Raw genomic sequence first — 16,269 nt, forward strand, 5'->3', positions numbered from 1 at the left:
CATAATTTTTTTAGACTTCTTGTGTGTGGAAATCATGATAGATTTTGTATTTAGATAGATTTTGTATTTAAATGTCACTATGTCTAAAGTTGTTCCATTTTCAAATGCATGGATTTATCCATTGGCATTTTAGATCCAAAAAGCCCAAATCCATGGCATTTATATATTTTACTGAAATATAGAAATTAATGATGTGTTACCAATTCCAGTTTATTGTTGGTGTGAATGAAGGAGTAAGATTCTTTCCTTTCAAAATCTCCTCCCCTCTTCTTTCATCTCTCTCACCTTCCTTTTTTTCTTTCTATAAAGAAGTCAACACAAAATATTGACGTGATTTAATTGTGGCCGTTCAAATAAGAAGGAATTGAAGGAAAGGGAAAATTGGAGGGAAAAGAATCCTACTCATGAACAAGAGTGATGAAATTAGCTGTGAAGGGGAAGATCTTCCTCATTACTTAGTCTCAACAAATCTATAGCAGAAAAATGGTTTACCAACTATTAGAAGGTCCAAAAAATGCCATATGCATGCTTAATTTGAAAAGAGTTCCTTGTTTTCCCACGTTCTCTTGCAGAAAATAGTTTAAATCAGAATCTGAAAAATAGATACATTGGATTCGGAATTCATTAATTTGTATATAAAGTTGTGTTTCACAAAAGCCTTTTTGGAATGGAGTGCTATATATATGTGTGTGCATGTAAGGGAAGTGGAATCACAATTCAAATACTTTTGATTAGAAAAGATAGAGAACAAAAAAAAAAAAAAAATATGGTTGGCTTAGCCCCTATTTTATTTGCTCTCTTGCTAGGACTACCAATATTTGCTTATATTCTTGTGCAAATATTCTTTGTAGCACTACATGATCATCAAAAGCCTGCTAAAAACTTGCCTCCTGGAAGCCTGGGATGGCCCTTGTTTGGAGAGACCCTGGGCTTCCTTAAACCTCATTGTTCTAACACACTCGGAAGCTTCTTGCAACAACATTGCTCTAGGTGATCCATTGTTAATTTAAGGGATTATGAAATATTCAATTTTTAGTATGTCGTCTATATCTTATCGATTAGTGAAACAATTAGGATTTAATTTCTGACTATTTAGCCAATTTTTTCTTAATTTAATCACAAAGTTCATTCATTAAATATTATTTCACTACTTTAATTAATTTGACGCATATGGTTTGGATATATGTGCAGATATGGGAAGGTTTTTAAATCGAATCTCTTTGGTTCACCAACCATAGTTTCATGCGACCTTGAGCTCAACGCGTTTATTCTCCAGAACGAAGAGAAGCTTTTCCAAGCCAGCTACCCCAAGCCCATCCATGGCATTCTTGGAAAGCATTCTTTGCTCACCGTCACCGGTGAGCTTCATAGAAAGCTTAGAAACATTGGTGTCAGCTTCATTGCCACCTCTAAGTCCTCGCCGGATTTCCTCCATTGGGTTCAGAAGCTGTCTATCTCAATGATGGAATCGTGGAATGGCTGCGAACAAGTCTTCTTCTACAAACAAACTAAAGCGGTACGTATATAGACTAGTACTCTCTCATTAACCCTAATCTTTTTCTTTGATCTTCTTCTTCTTCTAGTACACTCTTCTTATATAGTTTTCGAAATTTTCTGGTTTGACAAATTAACAGTTTACACTCCATCTTATGGTGAACCATCTTCTGAGCGTTAAACCGGATGAGCCACTTGCCTCGAGAATATTACAAGACTTTGAAACCTACATGACGGGCTTTGTGTCTTTGCCGTTAAACATTCCGGGAACCGGTTATGCCAGGGCTGTGAAGGTAATATTATATATGTATCAATTTAGAGTAATAATATTGTCAGGCTTGCGTTGTCAGACTATGAATTTAGACCATAATCCGACAAGAATGAATTAATAAGCATGATCAACAATATAGATTCACGATCTGACAATGAGGGGTATGAGCATTTCGTATCATCTATATATAATAATATCATCTCTTTTCTTCAGGCTAGAGCAAGGCTTTCTTTCTCTGTTAAAGAGATTATGACAGAAAGAAGAAAAGGGAAAGCTAGTGGGCAGCTCAGAGGAGGAGAAGAAGACTTCTTAGACGTGATACTGTCGAAACAGAGTCTAACGGACGAAGAAATAGTGAGCATTGTGTTGGATATAATGCTCGGAGGCTACGAGACAACGGCGACCCTTATGTCATTGATTGTCTACTTTCTCGGCCATGCGCCAATTGCTTTTCACAAATTAAAGGTAAACCATAGCCGGCCCCTCCTCCTATAATTCTCTCCTTTTGTTTTCACAGAAATTTGTATGGTACGTATGGAGAACACAAATCACGTAATGCTCTATTTTATTTGTCATAATAGGCATTGACAATAAAGTTGATATGTCTTTTGACAAAAAAAAAACAAAGAAAGTTGGTATGTCTTATTTTTAAAATTTATTAATAAAAAACAAATTTTACGTACTATAATTTGAGTAAAATGGTAACATCAAGTGACCGTTTTCCTCTCTCTTTTTCTCGCTAGCTAGTATACATGCATAAATCACTGTACGCCTAACATATAGCTCCTTTTTTTGTTAAAAATCTATGCAGGAAGAACATCAAACGATAAGGGAAAACAAAAAGGATGGGGAATTGTTAAATTGGGAAGATTACAAGAAAATGGATTTTACTGACTATGTATGTAATTATAACTTATTTTTATTATCTTTAAAAGTTTAGATGTGCTAATTAACTAATGTATACATGGACACATATAAAATTTGATGAAATGATCTATGCAGGTTATATATGAAGGTATGAGGTGTGGGAATGTAGTCAAATTTGTGCACAGGAAAGCTCTTGTAGACGTCAAATTTAAAGGTTAATTAGTCTTAATTTTTATTGCTTAATTAATCCCATGACATCATTAGTAATGAATTCTCGTAACTTACATGATCGACGGCTTTGATTAAAATTGCTGCAGAATTCCTGATACCATCTGGATGGAAGGTTCTTCCAATTTTTACGGGGGCGCATATGGATCCAGATCTTCATGAGAATCCCACAGAGTTTGATCCTTGGAGATGGATTGTATGTAGCTTCTAATTCTGCTTGTAAATATGAAATTTCCATCTACTGAAAATGTAAAATGGGATGCAAATATGGTTTCTACATCTTCAATTTGCATTTTCTCATTGGAGATGCTCTAAGAAAAAACACGCTACTCTAGCAAACTTTGCTAAGTCTAGATCCGAAAATCTTCACAATACTTAGGATGTATTTCATGACTTATATGCAGGATAATTTTAAAGAAATGAGCAAAAAGGTGACAGTATTTGGTGGTGGATCAAGGCTATGTCCGGGGGCTGAACTCGCTAAAGTAGTCATTTCATTCTTCCTTCATCATCTTATCCTTAGTTATAGGTAATTAAATCTTATTCCAACTTAATTATATAATTCCAACTTCCATTTAATTAATATTTGATATTCAATTTTTACTGCATGAACCAGATGGAAAACAAAATCAGATGATTGCCCACTTGCTTACCCTTACGTGCAATTTCGGAGAGGTTTGCTATTAGAAATTGAACCAGCTGCTTCAGATCAACAAGAAAAAGAAAACAAATCGATATAATTCTGTAGAAAATGTGAAGGCCAAAAAAGGCTGTGACTGATCGAGTTGAATTAGGTTGTGAAATATCTTTTTATGTATTTTCTTACGATATTGAATTGGAATGTAGTTTATTTTTCTTTTGCATTTTACTTGTAATTATACTCTGGTGTTCTATCTGTTTATGACATATTAGTTCTTAATTCCTAGGCAATCAATAATCACCCCGTTATGTTATCGAGTCAATCACTATGCCTCATAAATGATATCAACTAATTATGTAGTCTTACGATTTCGTAAGGACGACCCCAAGCCAACAAAGCTCCTCACATAATTTGCTAGATGGGGGAGAAATGTATATCATACGCAGTCTTACAATATCATAACTAATAATAATGTTATGTAATAAAATTAATAATATATGAAATCAGAATCATATAAATAAAACTCTTGAAGTGCATGAAAGTAAAGAGAAGTCCCTCTTTGGATTGCTTGTAACAGATGGATCATGGCTGCCATGGCTAGAGTTTTTTTGGATGTATTGTGAATAGCACTTACACTCAATTACTATGTCTGTCGGCATCATCGATTAGTGGCACGCTCGCGCACACTTTTTTATTTTTCAAGCCCTTCTCTTGGCACTGGGAGCAAAGACACATTCGGGGCAAATACTTTCGAGTTTATGAAGATTTTAAGATGGACTTACTATGTGCCAGCGTACTCTCTCTCTCTCTCTCCCTCTCTCTCTCTCTCTCTCTCTCTCTCTCTCTCTCTCTCTCTATATATATATATATATTTATATGTATCTATTTTCCTAAAGTTCATAACTAATTGTCTTTATTTGATAGCCAAAGCTCTCTTCTAATATTTATATATAGTTCATATTGATCAGTAGGTTTCAAAGAAAATAGTAGAGACAGATAATATTTGGATTTGAAATTAAATATAAAAGTACAACACAGATTACCCTGTTTTAATTCCCACTTCATTTTCAGAAACATAGTTAAATAAAGATCTGGAAAACAGATACTATTGGATTTGGGCACTAATTAATATGGTTTTAAATTATAAGACACAGGGCCTGAGTGAAATGAAGGTACTGCTGTATATATGTGTGTGTCTGTGAAGGAGGGTGGACTCACAAGTCAAACAATATGGTTTTGCTATCCCCAATTTCATTACTTTCTCTCTTGCTAGGAATAGGATTACCGCCAGTTTCTTATATTCTTCTCAAAATCTTTGCAGCACATGAAAATCCAGCTAAAAACTTACCTCTTGGAAGCATGGGATGGCCCTTGCTTGGGGAGACACTTGGCTTCCTTAAGCCTCATTCTTCGAACTCTGTCGGAACCTTCTTGCAACAACATTGCTCTAGGTGATCATCAATTAGGAAAAGTTTTAGCGATGCCCCCTGAATATAATAGTTGACTATTTCGATTTGCCTCGTGAACTTTCAATTTGGTTATGAGGCTTTCTAATCTGTTAAAGCGTGCCAATTTGTACGTTACCTTTATATATATCAATTTCCCATCAAGTCGAGGGTTGTCCTTTTCGATTCAAATGAGGAAAACTAACAGAAAACGTGATAAATTTGGCATTTGGGGGAAAATTGGCACGCTCTAGAACAAATTAGAATGTCATAAGTTCAAGGGCATTGCTATAAGTTCCTTTCGTTCATTTATGTACTACTAATGCGTTTGGTTAATACAAACGATGAACTTTGTCAGTTGCCTATATATATGTAGTTTCACTGATCATATGATCCACCATCTTGGATATTTTAGCAGATATGGGAAGGTTTTCAAATCGCATCTATTTGGTTCACCAACCATAGTTTCCTGTGACCTTGAGCTCAACATGTTCGTTCTTCAGAACAAGGACAAGCTATTCCAAGCCAGCTACCCCAAGTCCATTCACGGCATCGTTGGAAAACATTCGTTACTCACCGTCTCTGGCAACCTTCATAGAAAGTTATTGCTGTCAGCTTCATCTCTGTGTCCATGTCGTCCCCCGATTTCCTTGACTTGGTTCAGAAGCTGTCAATCTCAATGATGGGGTCATGGAATGGCTGCAAACAAGTCTCCTTCTTCGAACAAGCTAAAGCTGTATGTGCGAGTAACCACAAGAAAACATTATTAATTGTCACTGACATCAGTGGCACACGATGAGGTGTCTCACTGATAATCATGTACCGGTGTATGTTGATTATTAGGCATTGATAATACTTGTAATTAGCCGCCTCATCTTGTGCCACCAAAAGTCCATGGCTATTGGTGATTTTTCCTTGCAACACGCTCTCATTCCCTCTTTAGATAATATACATTTCAAGTTTGATATCTCTGCCTGCCTGCCTGCCTGCCTGCCTTTTGTGTTTCGACAAACAGTTTTCGCTCCGTCTTATGGTGAAGAACCTTAATAAGTGTTAAACCAGAAGAGCCTTTAGCCTCAAGGATTTTAGAAGACTTTGAAACCTTCATGACAGGCTTTGTTTCTCTCCCATTTAATATTCCTGGTACCGTTTATGCCAAGGCTGTCAAGGTAATTACAAAATGTGTGTGTGTGTGTGTGTGTGTGTGTGTGTGTACACATATATACATATTAAATATTTTGTGTGTACATATATGGGAAGTTCTTTTGTCAAAATTTACGTTGCACACTTATTTTGTCATACTGTGAATTTAAATCATGAATTCAAAAGAAAACAAAAATGATCGAGGGTTTAGATTTGGAAATTGACAACATAAACATCTCATGCTGTGTACTCTAGTTAGTTAATTGAAGGTGGATGGCTCTCCGATCTTCATATCATGCAACTCTTCTATTCAGGCTAGAGCAAGGCTTTCTTCCACTGTTAGAGGGATCATGGAAGAGAGAAGAAAAGGGAACATCAGTAGCAATGGAGGGCTGCTTAGAGAAAGAGAAGAAGAAGAGTTCTTAGACGTTATCCTGTCGAAACAAAACCTATCAGACGAAGAAATAGTGAGCATTGTATTGGATATCATGCTAGGAGGCTACGAGACTACCGCTACTCTTATGTCGTTGATTGTCTACTTTCTTGGCCATGATCCACTTGCTTTCCACAAATTAAAGGTAACTGTAATCCTATCTCTAATTCTCTACCTCTCTACCTCTCTACTTGCTTGCATATATACCTTTCTTAGCCATGCGCCTTAACATTTCTTGTCCGAAATCTCTGCAGGAAGAACACCAAACGATAAGGGAAAACAAAAGGGATGGAGAGTTCTTAACTTGGGAAGATTACAAGAAAATGAATTTTACCAACCATGTAAATACATCATATATATTTTTTTCAAGTGATGATATATTCTGCCGTCAGCTGGTTATGATTAATTACTTAATTAAATGTGTACATGTGAACAAATCAAGGGTTTATGATATGCAGGTTATATATGAAGCTATGAGATGTGGGAATGTAGTCAAATTTGTGCACAGGAAAGCTCTCGTAGACATCAAATTTGAAGGTTATTTAGGCTTCTTATTGCTTCATTAATCCCATATAACATCATAATTAACGTGTTGTATTAATTAACAGATTGTGGCGCAGAATTCGTCATACCATCAGGATGGAAGGTTCTTCCAATCTTCACTGGGGCGCATTTGGATCCCCGATCTTCATGAGAATGCAACAGAGTTTGATCCTTGGAGATGGACTGTATGTTTTGTGTATAGATTCTTCTGATATATAATGAACTTATATAATGTATATGGCATGCACATAATATGCAGGACAATTATAAAGAAATGAACAAAAAGATTATAGCGTTTGGTGGTGGAGTAAAGCTTTGTCCGGGATCTGAAGTTGCAAAAGTAGTGATTGCATTCTTCCTTCATCATCTTGTCCTTAGTTATAGGTAATTACTTATTAATTACTCAGGTTAATTAATTGTGTTAATATAATTTCCTAATCAATCCTTATATTTTTAACTAATTCCAATTAATATTTGAGATTCAATTTCTCTACTGCATGAATTACCAGATGGAAAACAAAACCAGATGAATGCCCACTTGCTTACCCTTATGTGCAATTCAGGAGAGGTTTGCTGTTAAAGCAGTTCCACCGTGGGAAAGGTCCCCCCAGACTATCCACTATTTAATCCACCTAAAGAACAGTAATTGCCTTTAACATCTCCACCCCTACACTTGAATAGCCCTGGTAACAGGTAAATAAAATAAAAATATTTTTTTTGCAATTGCTTGGAATTTCCCGTGCACCTCTCCACTCCCTCACGTCACTCCCTCTCTTTCCACTCATCTTTCTCACTTCTCTCCATTGTTCTCTGAAGTTCCTCTCTCTCTCTCTCTCTCTCTCTCTCTCTCTCTCTCTCTCTGAGAGCTCTCACTCACTTTCTTCTTCGAAAATTAAACAAATCAAACTCCAAAACCATGAAACCTTAATCTCTGGGACTAAAGGATCCTTACTATACCGTTGCATGCGTCATCGGACCATCACGGTGTAACCACCATTGAAGCCGAGAGCTTCAAGATCTGAAACTCGAACCCAGGTGAGGTTCTCTATGCAAATCTTGTTTCATTATGTCTTAATGTTGCTTAAGGTTTAACCCCCTGCAATTTCTTTGAAACTTTGCCTAGTTTTTTATTACGTCCTCGAAGCAAACTCCGGCAAGTTTGTAGGTTGAGATCCAACGGACGTCGAGGCAAAATAGAAGAAAAAACGTGGCTGATGTCAGGGCGACGTCAGCCTTCCATCAAACCCACTCCGGGCTCTTAGGCTGGCAACTCTCCACCGGCCTCTTGCTCGAGCCTACTCGGGCTCCCTTGCCAGCACACGCTGAACTTGATTGCTAGTGCTCTCTGGCCCTGTTCACTCGCCTGTCCCTCGGGCTCTAGCACACGCTGGAGCTGCTCTTAGAGATTGAACCAGTTGCTGCAACTTATCAAATCCATTAGGGTTTCATTGACTTTGAGAAGAAAATGATCATATGGTATAAAATGATCATTTTCTTTTGAAGGATATAATTATGTAATTTCATTTGATATTCAATAAGAATTAAAGTTTCTTTTTTCCTTTGGATACAAATATAATATACATTACACAAGTGCTTACACATTTTGCCTAATTTTTTCATCTATATATATATATATATATATATATATATATATATATATATATATATATATATATATATATATATAAGGAAGCACACCAAATCACTATTCTCAAAATACCCCTTCCAAATTAGGATTATAAAATAAAACAATTTAATTTAAAAAATTCCAAATAAAGAATAAAGAATAAGATGTAAAAGATCAAATTACTAGACACGCAATTTTAACATAGTACTAAAGGAGGACAATGGTAACTGCTTTAGTACTATGTATATTGACCAAAATATAATGTCAATGTATGGCCAGTAAATATTGTACGATAGGTCTTAGTTTAGTGGTATTTTCTTTCCAATGTGGAAATGACATCCGAATTCTCTTCCCTTAATGAAAAATATATCTAAAGGATCGTTATGAAGTTACTGAATATTCAAGGAGAAGAACACTATGACGCTAGAGGTACAACTAGGTGAGGATCGGTAGCGTGGTACTAATCTTTCTCTATTTCAATTTATTTATTATTTATTGCTTTTTTATTTTATTTTTCCTTTGGGTTTTTTCTTCATATGTTACTTTATTTGAGTAATTACTAGTAAATTCAAATATCTTCAAATTTAGATTTTATATTGTTGATTTCAAGTTTTTAAATATGAATTATAAAAGATTTTGCACAAAAAATATATTTGAAGAACATGAAGATAATAGTTTGTTGTTACAACGTCTATGTATATTGACCAAAGTATAATGTCTATGCATAGCCAGTAAATATTTTACGTTAGATCTTAATTTAGTGGTATTTTTCTTTCCAACGTAGAAAAGATATCTGAGTTCCACTCCCTTAATGGTAAATTGAAGCAAAGAGCATGAAAGGTTTTCATGGGCGTTATATATGTTATTTTCATAATTTCATCGTTCATCAATCGAAATTACAATACAAATGCCTTTTTAAACTAATATAAACTGCAAAAGAAAGAATTCCAACTGGAATGGATAGGCACACAATTGGTTGAAATATTATAATTTCCAACCAATTATATTATTACATTTATTATACCGAGATGTATTTTTAGTACATGTCGGTAATTATAGGAACCGGATCTTCTTTTTACTCATCAAATGATCCGAACTATTGAAATTTGATCAAAAGGCTACAAATAGAGAGACTCTCTAAAAGTTATAATAGTTGTAGCTGTTTGATTAAATTTCAACATTTCGGATCATTTGATTATTGAGCTCAATTCCTTTGGATCTGGAGGGGATCCGGTTCCATAATTATGCATCAAGGACTGGCTAACGACATGTCGGTTTCTTCTCATTCAAGTCTACCCCCACCTCACTTTCTCTCTCGTTTTGTGCCAATTCACAGTCCCGGTTCTTCTTCCACATAAACCCTTCGGATTCGAACACCCAATTTTCTTCCCCAAATCGAATTGCTTCTTTGCAGATCAAGCATTCAGCACCCGAGCGCATACAAGTAAGCAAAATTTCAAATTTGGGTTTTTTACTTTTGGTAAATTGTTGCCCTTTTGTTTTTCTATATATCGTAGAAGATTAGAGCTTTTTTAAAAATTCGGGTGTTATTTAATCGAACGAAGAAGATCTGATTCTGTGAGGTATGTTTTGATGTGGGTGTGATGCTTGAAGGGGAGGTTTGTTGAAAAAGTTTAGGGATTGTGTTTGTGATGTTGCCTGCAACCTGTTTGATTAAATCCGCGAGAGAAAGTATTATGATTTGATTAGTTTGTGAATCGTAAAGGCTTTTTTTGGGTTTGATTCTGGATTTGGGTAGGATTTGATTCTGAAAATTATGGGCTTTTTGTGATTTTATGAGTTGTTTGTTGGTCATTATCTTATGGTGCTGGTCCATGTACTACATAGATTTGGTTCTCAATAGTTCACAAAATGGGTTCATCTAGAATCATAACATTGTATTAGACGGTTTGTGTACCCTTTTTTCTCTCTTTGGATCACATCGTTATGTAGTTAATGCAAGAGCTTTTCTGGAATTAGAATCGTTTTTTTTTGCCTTATTGTCGTGTGTTAAATTCTAAGTTCTGGTAATGCGTTCTATGTATATACTTTTTTCCATGATATAGTTTGTGACTGGCTTTGGGGTTTGGAAGAACAGTTCTTTACTAAATTATATGGGTAAATACATGTTAAGGAGAATTATAGAAACCAAAATTGTTGGGTGGTTTTAGAGTGAATTTTGATGCGATATTGATTTTGCAGGTTTGATTGAAACTAAAAAAGAAAACAAAAGATGTCTCAGGTAGCGGCAGATGTTCCCAAGGGTGGGTTCAGTTTTGATCTTTGTCGAAGAAATGACATGCTTGCAAAGAAGGGAGTTCAGCAGCCATCTTATAGGAAGACAGGGACCACCATTGTTGGTTTGATTTTTAAGGTACAACTGCTTTCCACTGTTTAATTAGAAATTTTGCCACTCAAATATAGGTCAAATTTTTTATGATTCCTTTCTAATTCATTCTTCAGGATGGTGTCATTCTTGGAGCTGATACAAGGGCAACTGAAGGACCCATTGTGTGTGATAAGAACTGTGAAAAGATCCATTATATGGCACCTAATATCTATTGCTGCGGAGCTGGAACTGCTGCTGATACAGAGGCTGTAACAGGTAAGTCAGGATTGTTGTTTACATTGGTAATGCTTGTGGCTGTCTGTGTTGTAGCAGCTCATTTTTGTGCTCTGTTGAATGTGCATCTCTAGATATGGTGAGCTCACAGCTGCAACTGCATCGCTACCATACTGGTCGTGAATCTCGGGTTGTGACAGCCTTGACCTTGCTCAAGAAACACCTTTTCAAGTACAGTGTTATCACTTCTCAGTTTAGAAATTGCAGGACTAACTTATATTCCTTAAATTTAAGCACAGTTTGATTTTAACTCCCATCTTTATTATCCAGTTACCAAGGTCATGTGTCAGCTGCTTTGGTGCTCGGGGGTGTTGATGTCACTGGACCCCATCTGCATACTGTAAGTTATTTCTTGATTTAGATTTTTAGATGTGACAATGGTTCTCTTTTTGGGATTGCACAATAATATGATGCCAACTCCAATGCTTCAAATTGCAGATATATCCCCATGGATCAACCGACACACTGCCATTTGCTACAATGGGTTCTGGTTCTCTTGCCGCAATGGCCATGTTTGAGTCCAAGTACAAAGAAGGCATGACTGTAAGTTAGCATCATACGAATTGAAAATTTATCTTCATTGAATGGTACTATCCGTGGATACAGATACTTGACTACCTTCATTAGTATTCTATTATGCGATTAGTAGTGAGTCGGTGACATCCCCATTTGAATTTCTGATTAATGTTTTTACTTTGATGCAGAGGGATGAAGGCATAAAGCTTGTAACTGAAGCAATATGCTCTGGAATTTTCAATGACTTGGGAAGTGGAAGCAATGTTGATGTTTGTGTAATAACTAAGGTTTGTTGTTTCTCATCGTTATTTACAGTTTTCAATGGGAAAAGAAGAGGGTATTAATTTCGTTTTATTTTGTGCATTTTTGTTGGCTCAGGGACACAAGGAATACTTGAGGAACCACTTGGTGCCCACCCCTCGTACCTATGTCAGTGCAGAAGGCTATAAGTTTACCAAGAAGACTGGTAAACAACACACTTCTTTCACTTGGCTTTCTAATCATTCAACGACAAATTGTCGCTCACCTTTACGCCATTCTTGTCTTGCACATCATAAACTTAAGCATCATTCATCTTTCCTGTCATATATGAGAAATTTTGTGCCTCTCCATAAGCAGTGCATTGTGAAAGTTCTGGTTTACAGCTGTTATGTGATGTGAGCGCCCCGCGCACACATGTCCGGATAACTAGGTTTAGTCAAAACTGCATATGAAGTGAGTGAGACGTTTTCTGAATCAGTTGTGTTTTCTTTTGTTGCAGAGGTTCTCTTCACAAAGATCACTCCGTTGACTAAGAAGGCGGAGGTGATTGAAGGAGGCGATGCAATGGAAGAGTGAAACCACCACTTCACAAGGATCATGTGATCGTTCATGTCGTAATTCAGTTTCCAGTGTAAAACCTCAGCTACTTCATCCCAACTTGTTATGTTTTTCTCCATCCATTGGGATTGATCTCGAAATCCGTCGCAATCACTTTGTGAACTTTTTTAGAATTATTAGCGTTATCCAGACTTTTAGGTCGGTCTTTAACAGATGTTATAACTTTCCGTATTTTGCAAATTATTAGATAACGTGCTTTTGGCTGAATCTTTGACGATAAGAATGCGAGCATTCTTTTCGTTTGGATCTTAATTGTTCTACATTTTTAGCTCTTTTTACGACCCTACCACGCTTCTGGATAATCCGAACTGATCAAAAAGCCGGTATGGGAGGGTAGCACTGGTCATATAGTTAGGACTCATAATGTCTCTTTTAACTCGATATGAAACGACACGAAAATAACAAATTTTATATTAAACCATCGATGAGTTGGATTTTTTATTGAGTTATTAGTGAAAAATTCGCTAACGAGTTATGTGGTTATCGAGTTACTTGTTAATAACCTAGTAATATATCATTTGCCAGAGTTAGATATTAGGTACGATAATTTCTTGCATGACCGTTACAATTTAAGAATCAGGTCATTATAGCGTCAACTGCTAAAAAATTCTTGAGATAACAAATTTGATTCGAATAATTATTATGACACAAAAGCGACACGAATATGATATAGTCGGGCTTAAGAATACTACAATAAGTCAACTTATTAATTAAGAATCTAGTCATTTGAGGTATATCCAAATTCTTACGACTCCAGATGTCGGTGATTTAGTTGAAACTTATTTAATAAAATAATAAATAACAAATAAAAATAATAATAGAGAAGAGAACAAAACAATAATCAGGCGGGCAAAAACCAGAAAATACAGAACCAGCAAAAAGGCAAAGACAGCGAGGAGAAGAGCGAACTGTCCCCTCCTTCTTCCCCGTTCTCCCTCCGATACTAAACCATGTCTTACGACTACCTCTTCAAGTACATCATCATCGGCGACACAGGTCTCAATTCCTCCAATCCATAGCTTTCTGATTTTTCTTGATTTTTTTTGTTTGTTTGGTGTGAGAATTGAGGTTTTAAAGCAATTGGGTTTTGGGTTTGGATTTGTAGGTGTCGGAAAGTCTTGCTTGTTGTTGCAATTCACGGATAAGAGGTTCCAGCCTGTGCATGATCTTACCATCGGTGTCGAGTTCGGAGCTCGAATGGTCACCATCGATGGTCGTCCTATCAAGCTCCAGATTTGGGACACCGTAAGTTACATGTACTTCCCTTCTTGTTTTCTGTTTGGCTACTGAGAAAATAGAATTTTCGTGGTGAATTGGGTTTATGGTTTGGTACCAATCTGAATTTGCCTTTCCGTAAAGTTTACTTGTATGTGCCTGTAACTTGACGACAACATATCGAAGTTTTAGAATTTTCGATTGGCCCGGTCTTATTCGGGTTTGCAATGATGAAAAGGTTTCATCTTCTTACTGCTAACGGTAGACATGGCGCAAAACCGAGCGTTCTATGATTCATACAGCCAACCCCACTTAGTGGGATAAAGATTGGTTGTTGTTGTTGTTGTTATTTGTGGCTTGTTGGGTAGGCATAAGGCTGATTCTTTATGTATGCTATTGGTATTTAGTTTTCTTTTGCGCATTGTGTTGGTTTTAGTCTCTTACGAAATTGTATTTGCTAAGACGTGTTCGAGAAGTTGCGCCTTATGTATTTAATTCCAGTAGTCGTTGCTGTTTCTTAGGAGTACTGTGAATATTCTTAACTTCTTAAGCAAGGATCCTCGGTTTTGCATTTCAGGCTGGGCAAGAATCTTTCAGATCGATCACTAGGTCTTACTACAGAGGAGCAGCTGGAGCGCTTCTGGTCTATGACATAACCAGGTGGGTGGGTGTGCGTTTTGTATGTTTTTCAACTTTGTGTAGCTCTGTGTGTGTCTGGTCCGAGTGGATATTACGTCAGTGATGCATATGAATCACATACTGAACTCACGATTCTTCAGAGATATATGCCTAATAAGTTGTAGTGCATCTTTCTCTATTTAACATTCTGCATAAATCTCCGCAGTTTTCATTTTATATTAGGCTTCATGTTGCGAAAATTAAAAATGGGCTACCGTACACATCTTATGGTATATATTTGCAAGTTTTTCCAATTGACAGATCCTTTTAAATGCTCTTTTGGCCCTAGTATTCCTCCTTTTTATGGAAGGGAGTGGCATTTTTGTAGCCGTGGTGTCCAGTTCGGATTAACAGAGCCCTACTGATGCATATGTATATTTTCCCCAATTCAACCAGAGATAGGAAGTGATTAAAGTTGTTTTGTTTCCCAGGAGAGAGACATTTAATCATCTTGCGAGCTGGCTGGAGGATGCCCGGCAGCATGCAAATCCTAACATGACGATCATGCTCATAGGGAACAAGTGTGATCTGTCGCACCGAAGAGCTGTCAGCAAAGAGGAAGGAGAGCAATTTGCAAAGGAGAATGGGCTTTTATTCTTGGAGGCATCTGCAAGGACGGCACAAAACGTCGAGGAGGTGATGTAACTCAACCAGTTCAAACCCGTACTCTATTTTAATTTACAATGTTTAAACTCATTGAGTAACATACTTTTCAGGCCTTCATAAAGACTGCTGCAAAGATTCTTCAGAATATTCAGGAAGGCGTATTCGACGTATCTAATGAGGTAAATGTCGAGTCATTTATTGTGGGAAACGGTAGCTAAAGGAGTCGGGACGCAATGCATGAACTTTCGTTTTGAGTCTGCTTGCATTACGTGATCTCGTTAACCATAACTAGCTTACCGGATTATCCGATCGTATAAACTTCGGCCTCGTAGCTTCTATCTGAAGAATGAAAATGAATGTTTTTGTGATGTTTGCAGTCATCCGGCATCAAGGTTGGATATGGCCGGCCCCAGGGTCAATCAGGCTCGGGCGGAACGGTTGCTCAGAGAGGCGGATGTTGCAGCTGATTAGAACAGAAATAGACTCTGTATTCACTCCGTTTGTGCAATTCATCTGTACTTTGGACATACTCTCTCAACTGTGATGCTGCTACTTTGTGAAAAACATTGAATGTATAGAGTTCTTGGATCGATTTCATTTTCTTTTCGGGGTTTCGCCGTTTTAAATGCTGAAATATTTCTCAACAGTGTGATTTGTTTGACCAGTTAACAAAGCTCAACTGAAAAGTAATGAATCAGATAAGTAAATACAGATACAAGTATTTTTCGCACGGTTTCTACGACGTGATTTTGTGATCCGGTCGAAACCAAATGGAGATGGCAGTTTGCCCTAATCGCTGAATTCAAAGCTGAAACAAAAACCCAAAACATGGAAAATTAATAAGAAAATCAGAAGATATCGAACTGAGATTTTCTGGATTAATAATTATGTATTAAAAATGAAGGTTAAGTATCTGTGATTATTGAGTTATGGAATTAGGGTTCGTAGATTACCAGAAGCAGAGTGCGGCGGTTCGACGGCGGTGGAGCTCTTGCTCTGCTGCTCGGTGAGTCTCACACTGTCTTCCTACAAAGATGGCTTACACGCACCGTTTCGCTTCT

General features: G+C 36.8%; 3 protein-coding genes and 1 pseudogene across 3 annotated transcripts; all 4 read left to right on the forward strand.

The window, feature by feature from the left end:
• Positions 1 to 766: 766 nt before the first annotated feature.
• LOC137738846 (cytochrome P450 724B1-like) lies at positions 767 to 3,600 on the forward strand. Its single transcript, XM_068478320.1, has 9 exons — positions 767 to 990; positions 1,192 to 1,516; positions 1,635 to 1,787; positions 1,979 to 2,230; positions 2,577 to 2,663; positions 2,768 to 2,846; positions 2,950 to 3,056; positions 3,265 to 3,389; positions 3,477 to 3,600. The coding sequence occupies exons 1-9, from the start codon at positions 767 to 769 to the stop codon at positions 3,598 to 3,600; spliced, it is 1,476 nt and encodes a 491-aa protein (XP_068334421.1).
• Positions 3,601 to 4,859: 1,259 nt separating this feature from the next.
• LOC137738860 (cytochrome P450 724B1-like) lies at positions 4,860 to 7,452 on the forward strand (annotated as a pseudogene).
• Positions 7,453 to 9,977: 2,525 nt separating this feature from the next.
• Positions 9,978 to 12,961, forward strand: LOC137739068 (proteasome subunit beta type-7-B). Its single transcript, XM_068478550.1, has 9 exons — positions 9,978 to 10,135; positions 10,894 to 11,065; positions 11,155 to 11,296; positions 11,389 to 11,485; positions 11,585 to 11,654; positions 11,753 to 11,857; positions 12,019 to 12,117; positions 12,209 to 12,296; positions 12,591 to 12,961. Exons 2-9 carry the CDS (start codon positions 10,925 to 10,927, stop codon positions 12,665 to 12,667), a joined length of 819 nt encoding a protein of 272 aa, XP_068334651.1. The 5' UTR covers positions 9,978 to 10,135; positions 10,894 to 10,924; the 3' UTR covers positions 12,668 to 12,961.
• A 587-nt stretch (positions 12,962 to 13,548) lies between these two features.
• Positions 13,549 to 15,853, forward strand: LOC137740111 (ras-related protein RABB1b-like). The gene is made up of 6 exons (XM_068479919.1): positions 13,549 to 13,705; positions 13,815 to 13,954; positions 14,502 to 14,584; positions 15,034 to 15,238; positions 15,319 to 15,387; positions 15,586 to 15,853. The coding sequence occupies exons 1-6, from the start codon at positions 13,660 to 13,662 to the stop codon at positions 15,673 to 15,675; spliced, it is 633 nt and encodes a 210-aa protein (XP_068336020.1). The 5' UTR covers positions 13,549 to 13,659; the 3' UTR covers positions 15,676 to 15,853.
• Positions 15,854 to 16,269: the final 416 nt, after the last annotated feature.

Source organism: Pyrus communis, chromosome 7 (assembly GCF_963583255.1).
Source record: "Pyrus communis chromosome 7, drPyrComm1.1, whole genome shotgun sequence".
Classification (NCBI taxonomy): Eukaryota; Viridiplantae; Streptophyta; class Magnoliopsida; order Rosales; family Rosaceae; genus Pyrus; species Pyrus communis.

Bases quoted from the DNA above. Each gene is read 5' to 3' on its own strand.
- LOC137738846 (XM_068478320.1), top strand. From the start codon at position 767: ATGGTTGGCTTAGCCCCTATTTTATTTGCTCTCTTGCTAGGACTACCA. The intron at 2,231-2,576 runs GTAAACCATAGC...AAATCTATGCAG, and splicing joins TTGCTTTTCACAAATTAAAG to GAAGAACATCAAACGATAAG. The intron at 2,664-2,767 runs GTATGTAATTAT...TGATCTATGCAG, and splicing joins AAATGGATTTTACTGACTAT to GTTATATATGAAGGTATGAG.
- LOC137739068 (XM_068478550.1), top strand. From the start codon at position 10,925: ATGTCTCAGGTAGCGGCAGATGTTCCCAAGGGTGGGTTCAGTTTTGAT. The intron at 11,297-11,388 runs GTAAGTCAGGAT...GTGCATCTCTAG, and splicing joins TGATACAGAGGCTGTAACAG to ATATGGTGAGCTCACAGCTG. The intron at 11,858-12,018 runs GTAAGTTAGCAT...ACTTTGATGCAG, and splicing joins AGTACAAAGAAGGCATGACT to AGGGATGAAGGCATAAAGCT.
- LOC137740111 (XM_068479919.1), top strand. From the start codon at position 13,660: ATGTCTTACGACTACCTCTTCAAGTACATCATCATCGGCGACACAG. The intron at 13,955-14,501 runs GTAAGTTACATG...TTTGCATTTCAG, and splicing joins AGCTCCAGATTTGGGACACC to GCTGGGCAAGAATCTTTCAG. The intron at 15,388-15,585 runs GTAAATGTCGAG...TGATGTTTGCAG, and splicing joins TATTCGACGTATCTAATGAG to TCATCCGGCATCAAGGTTGG.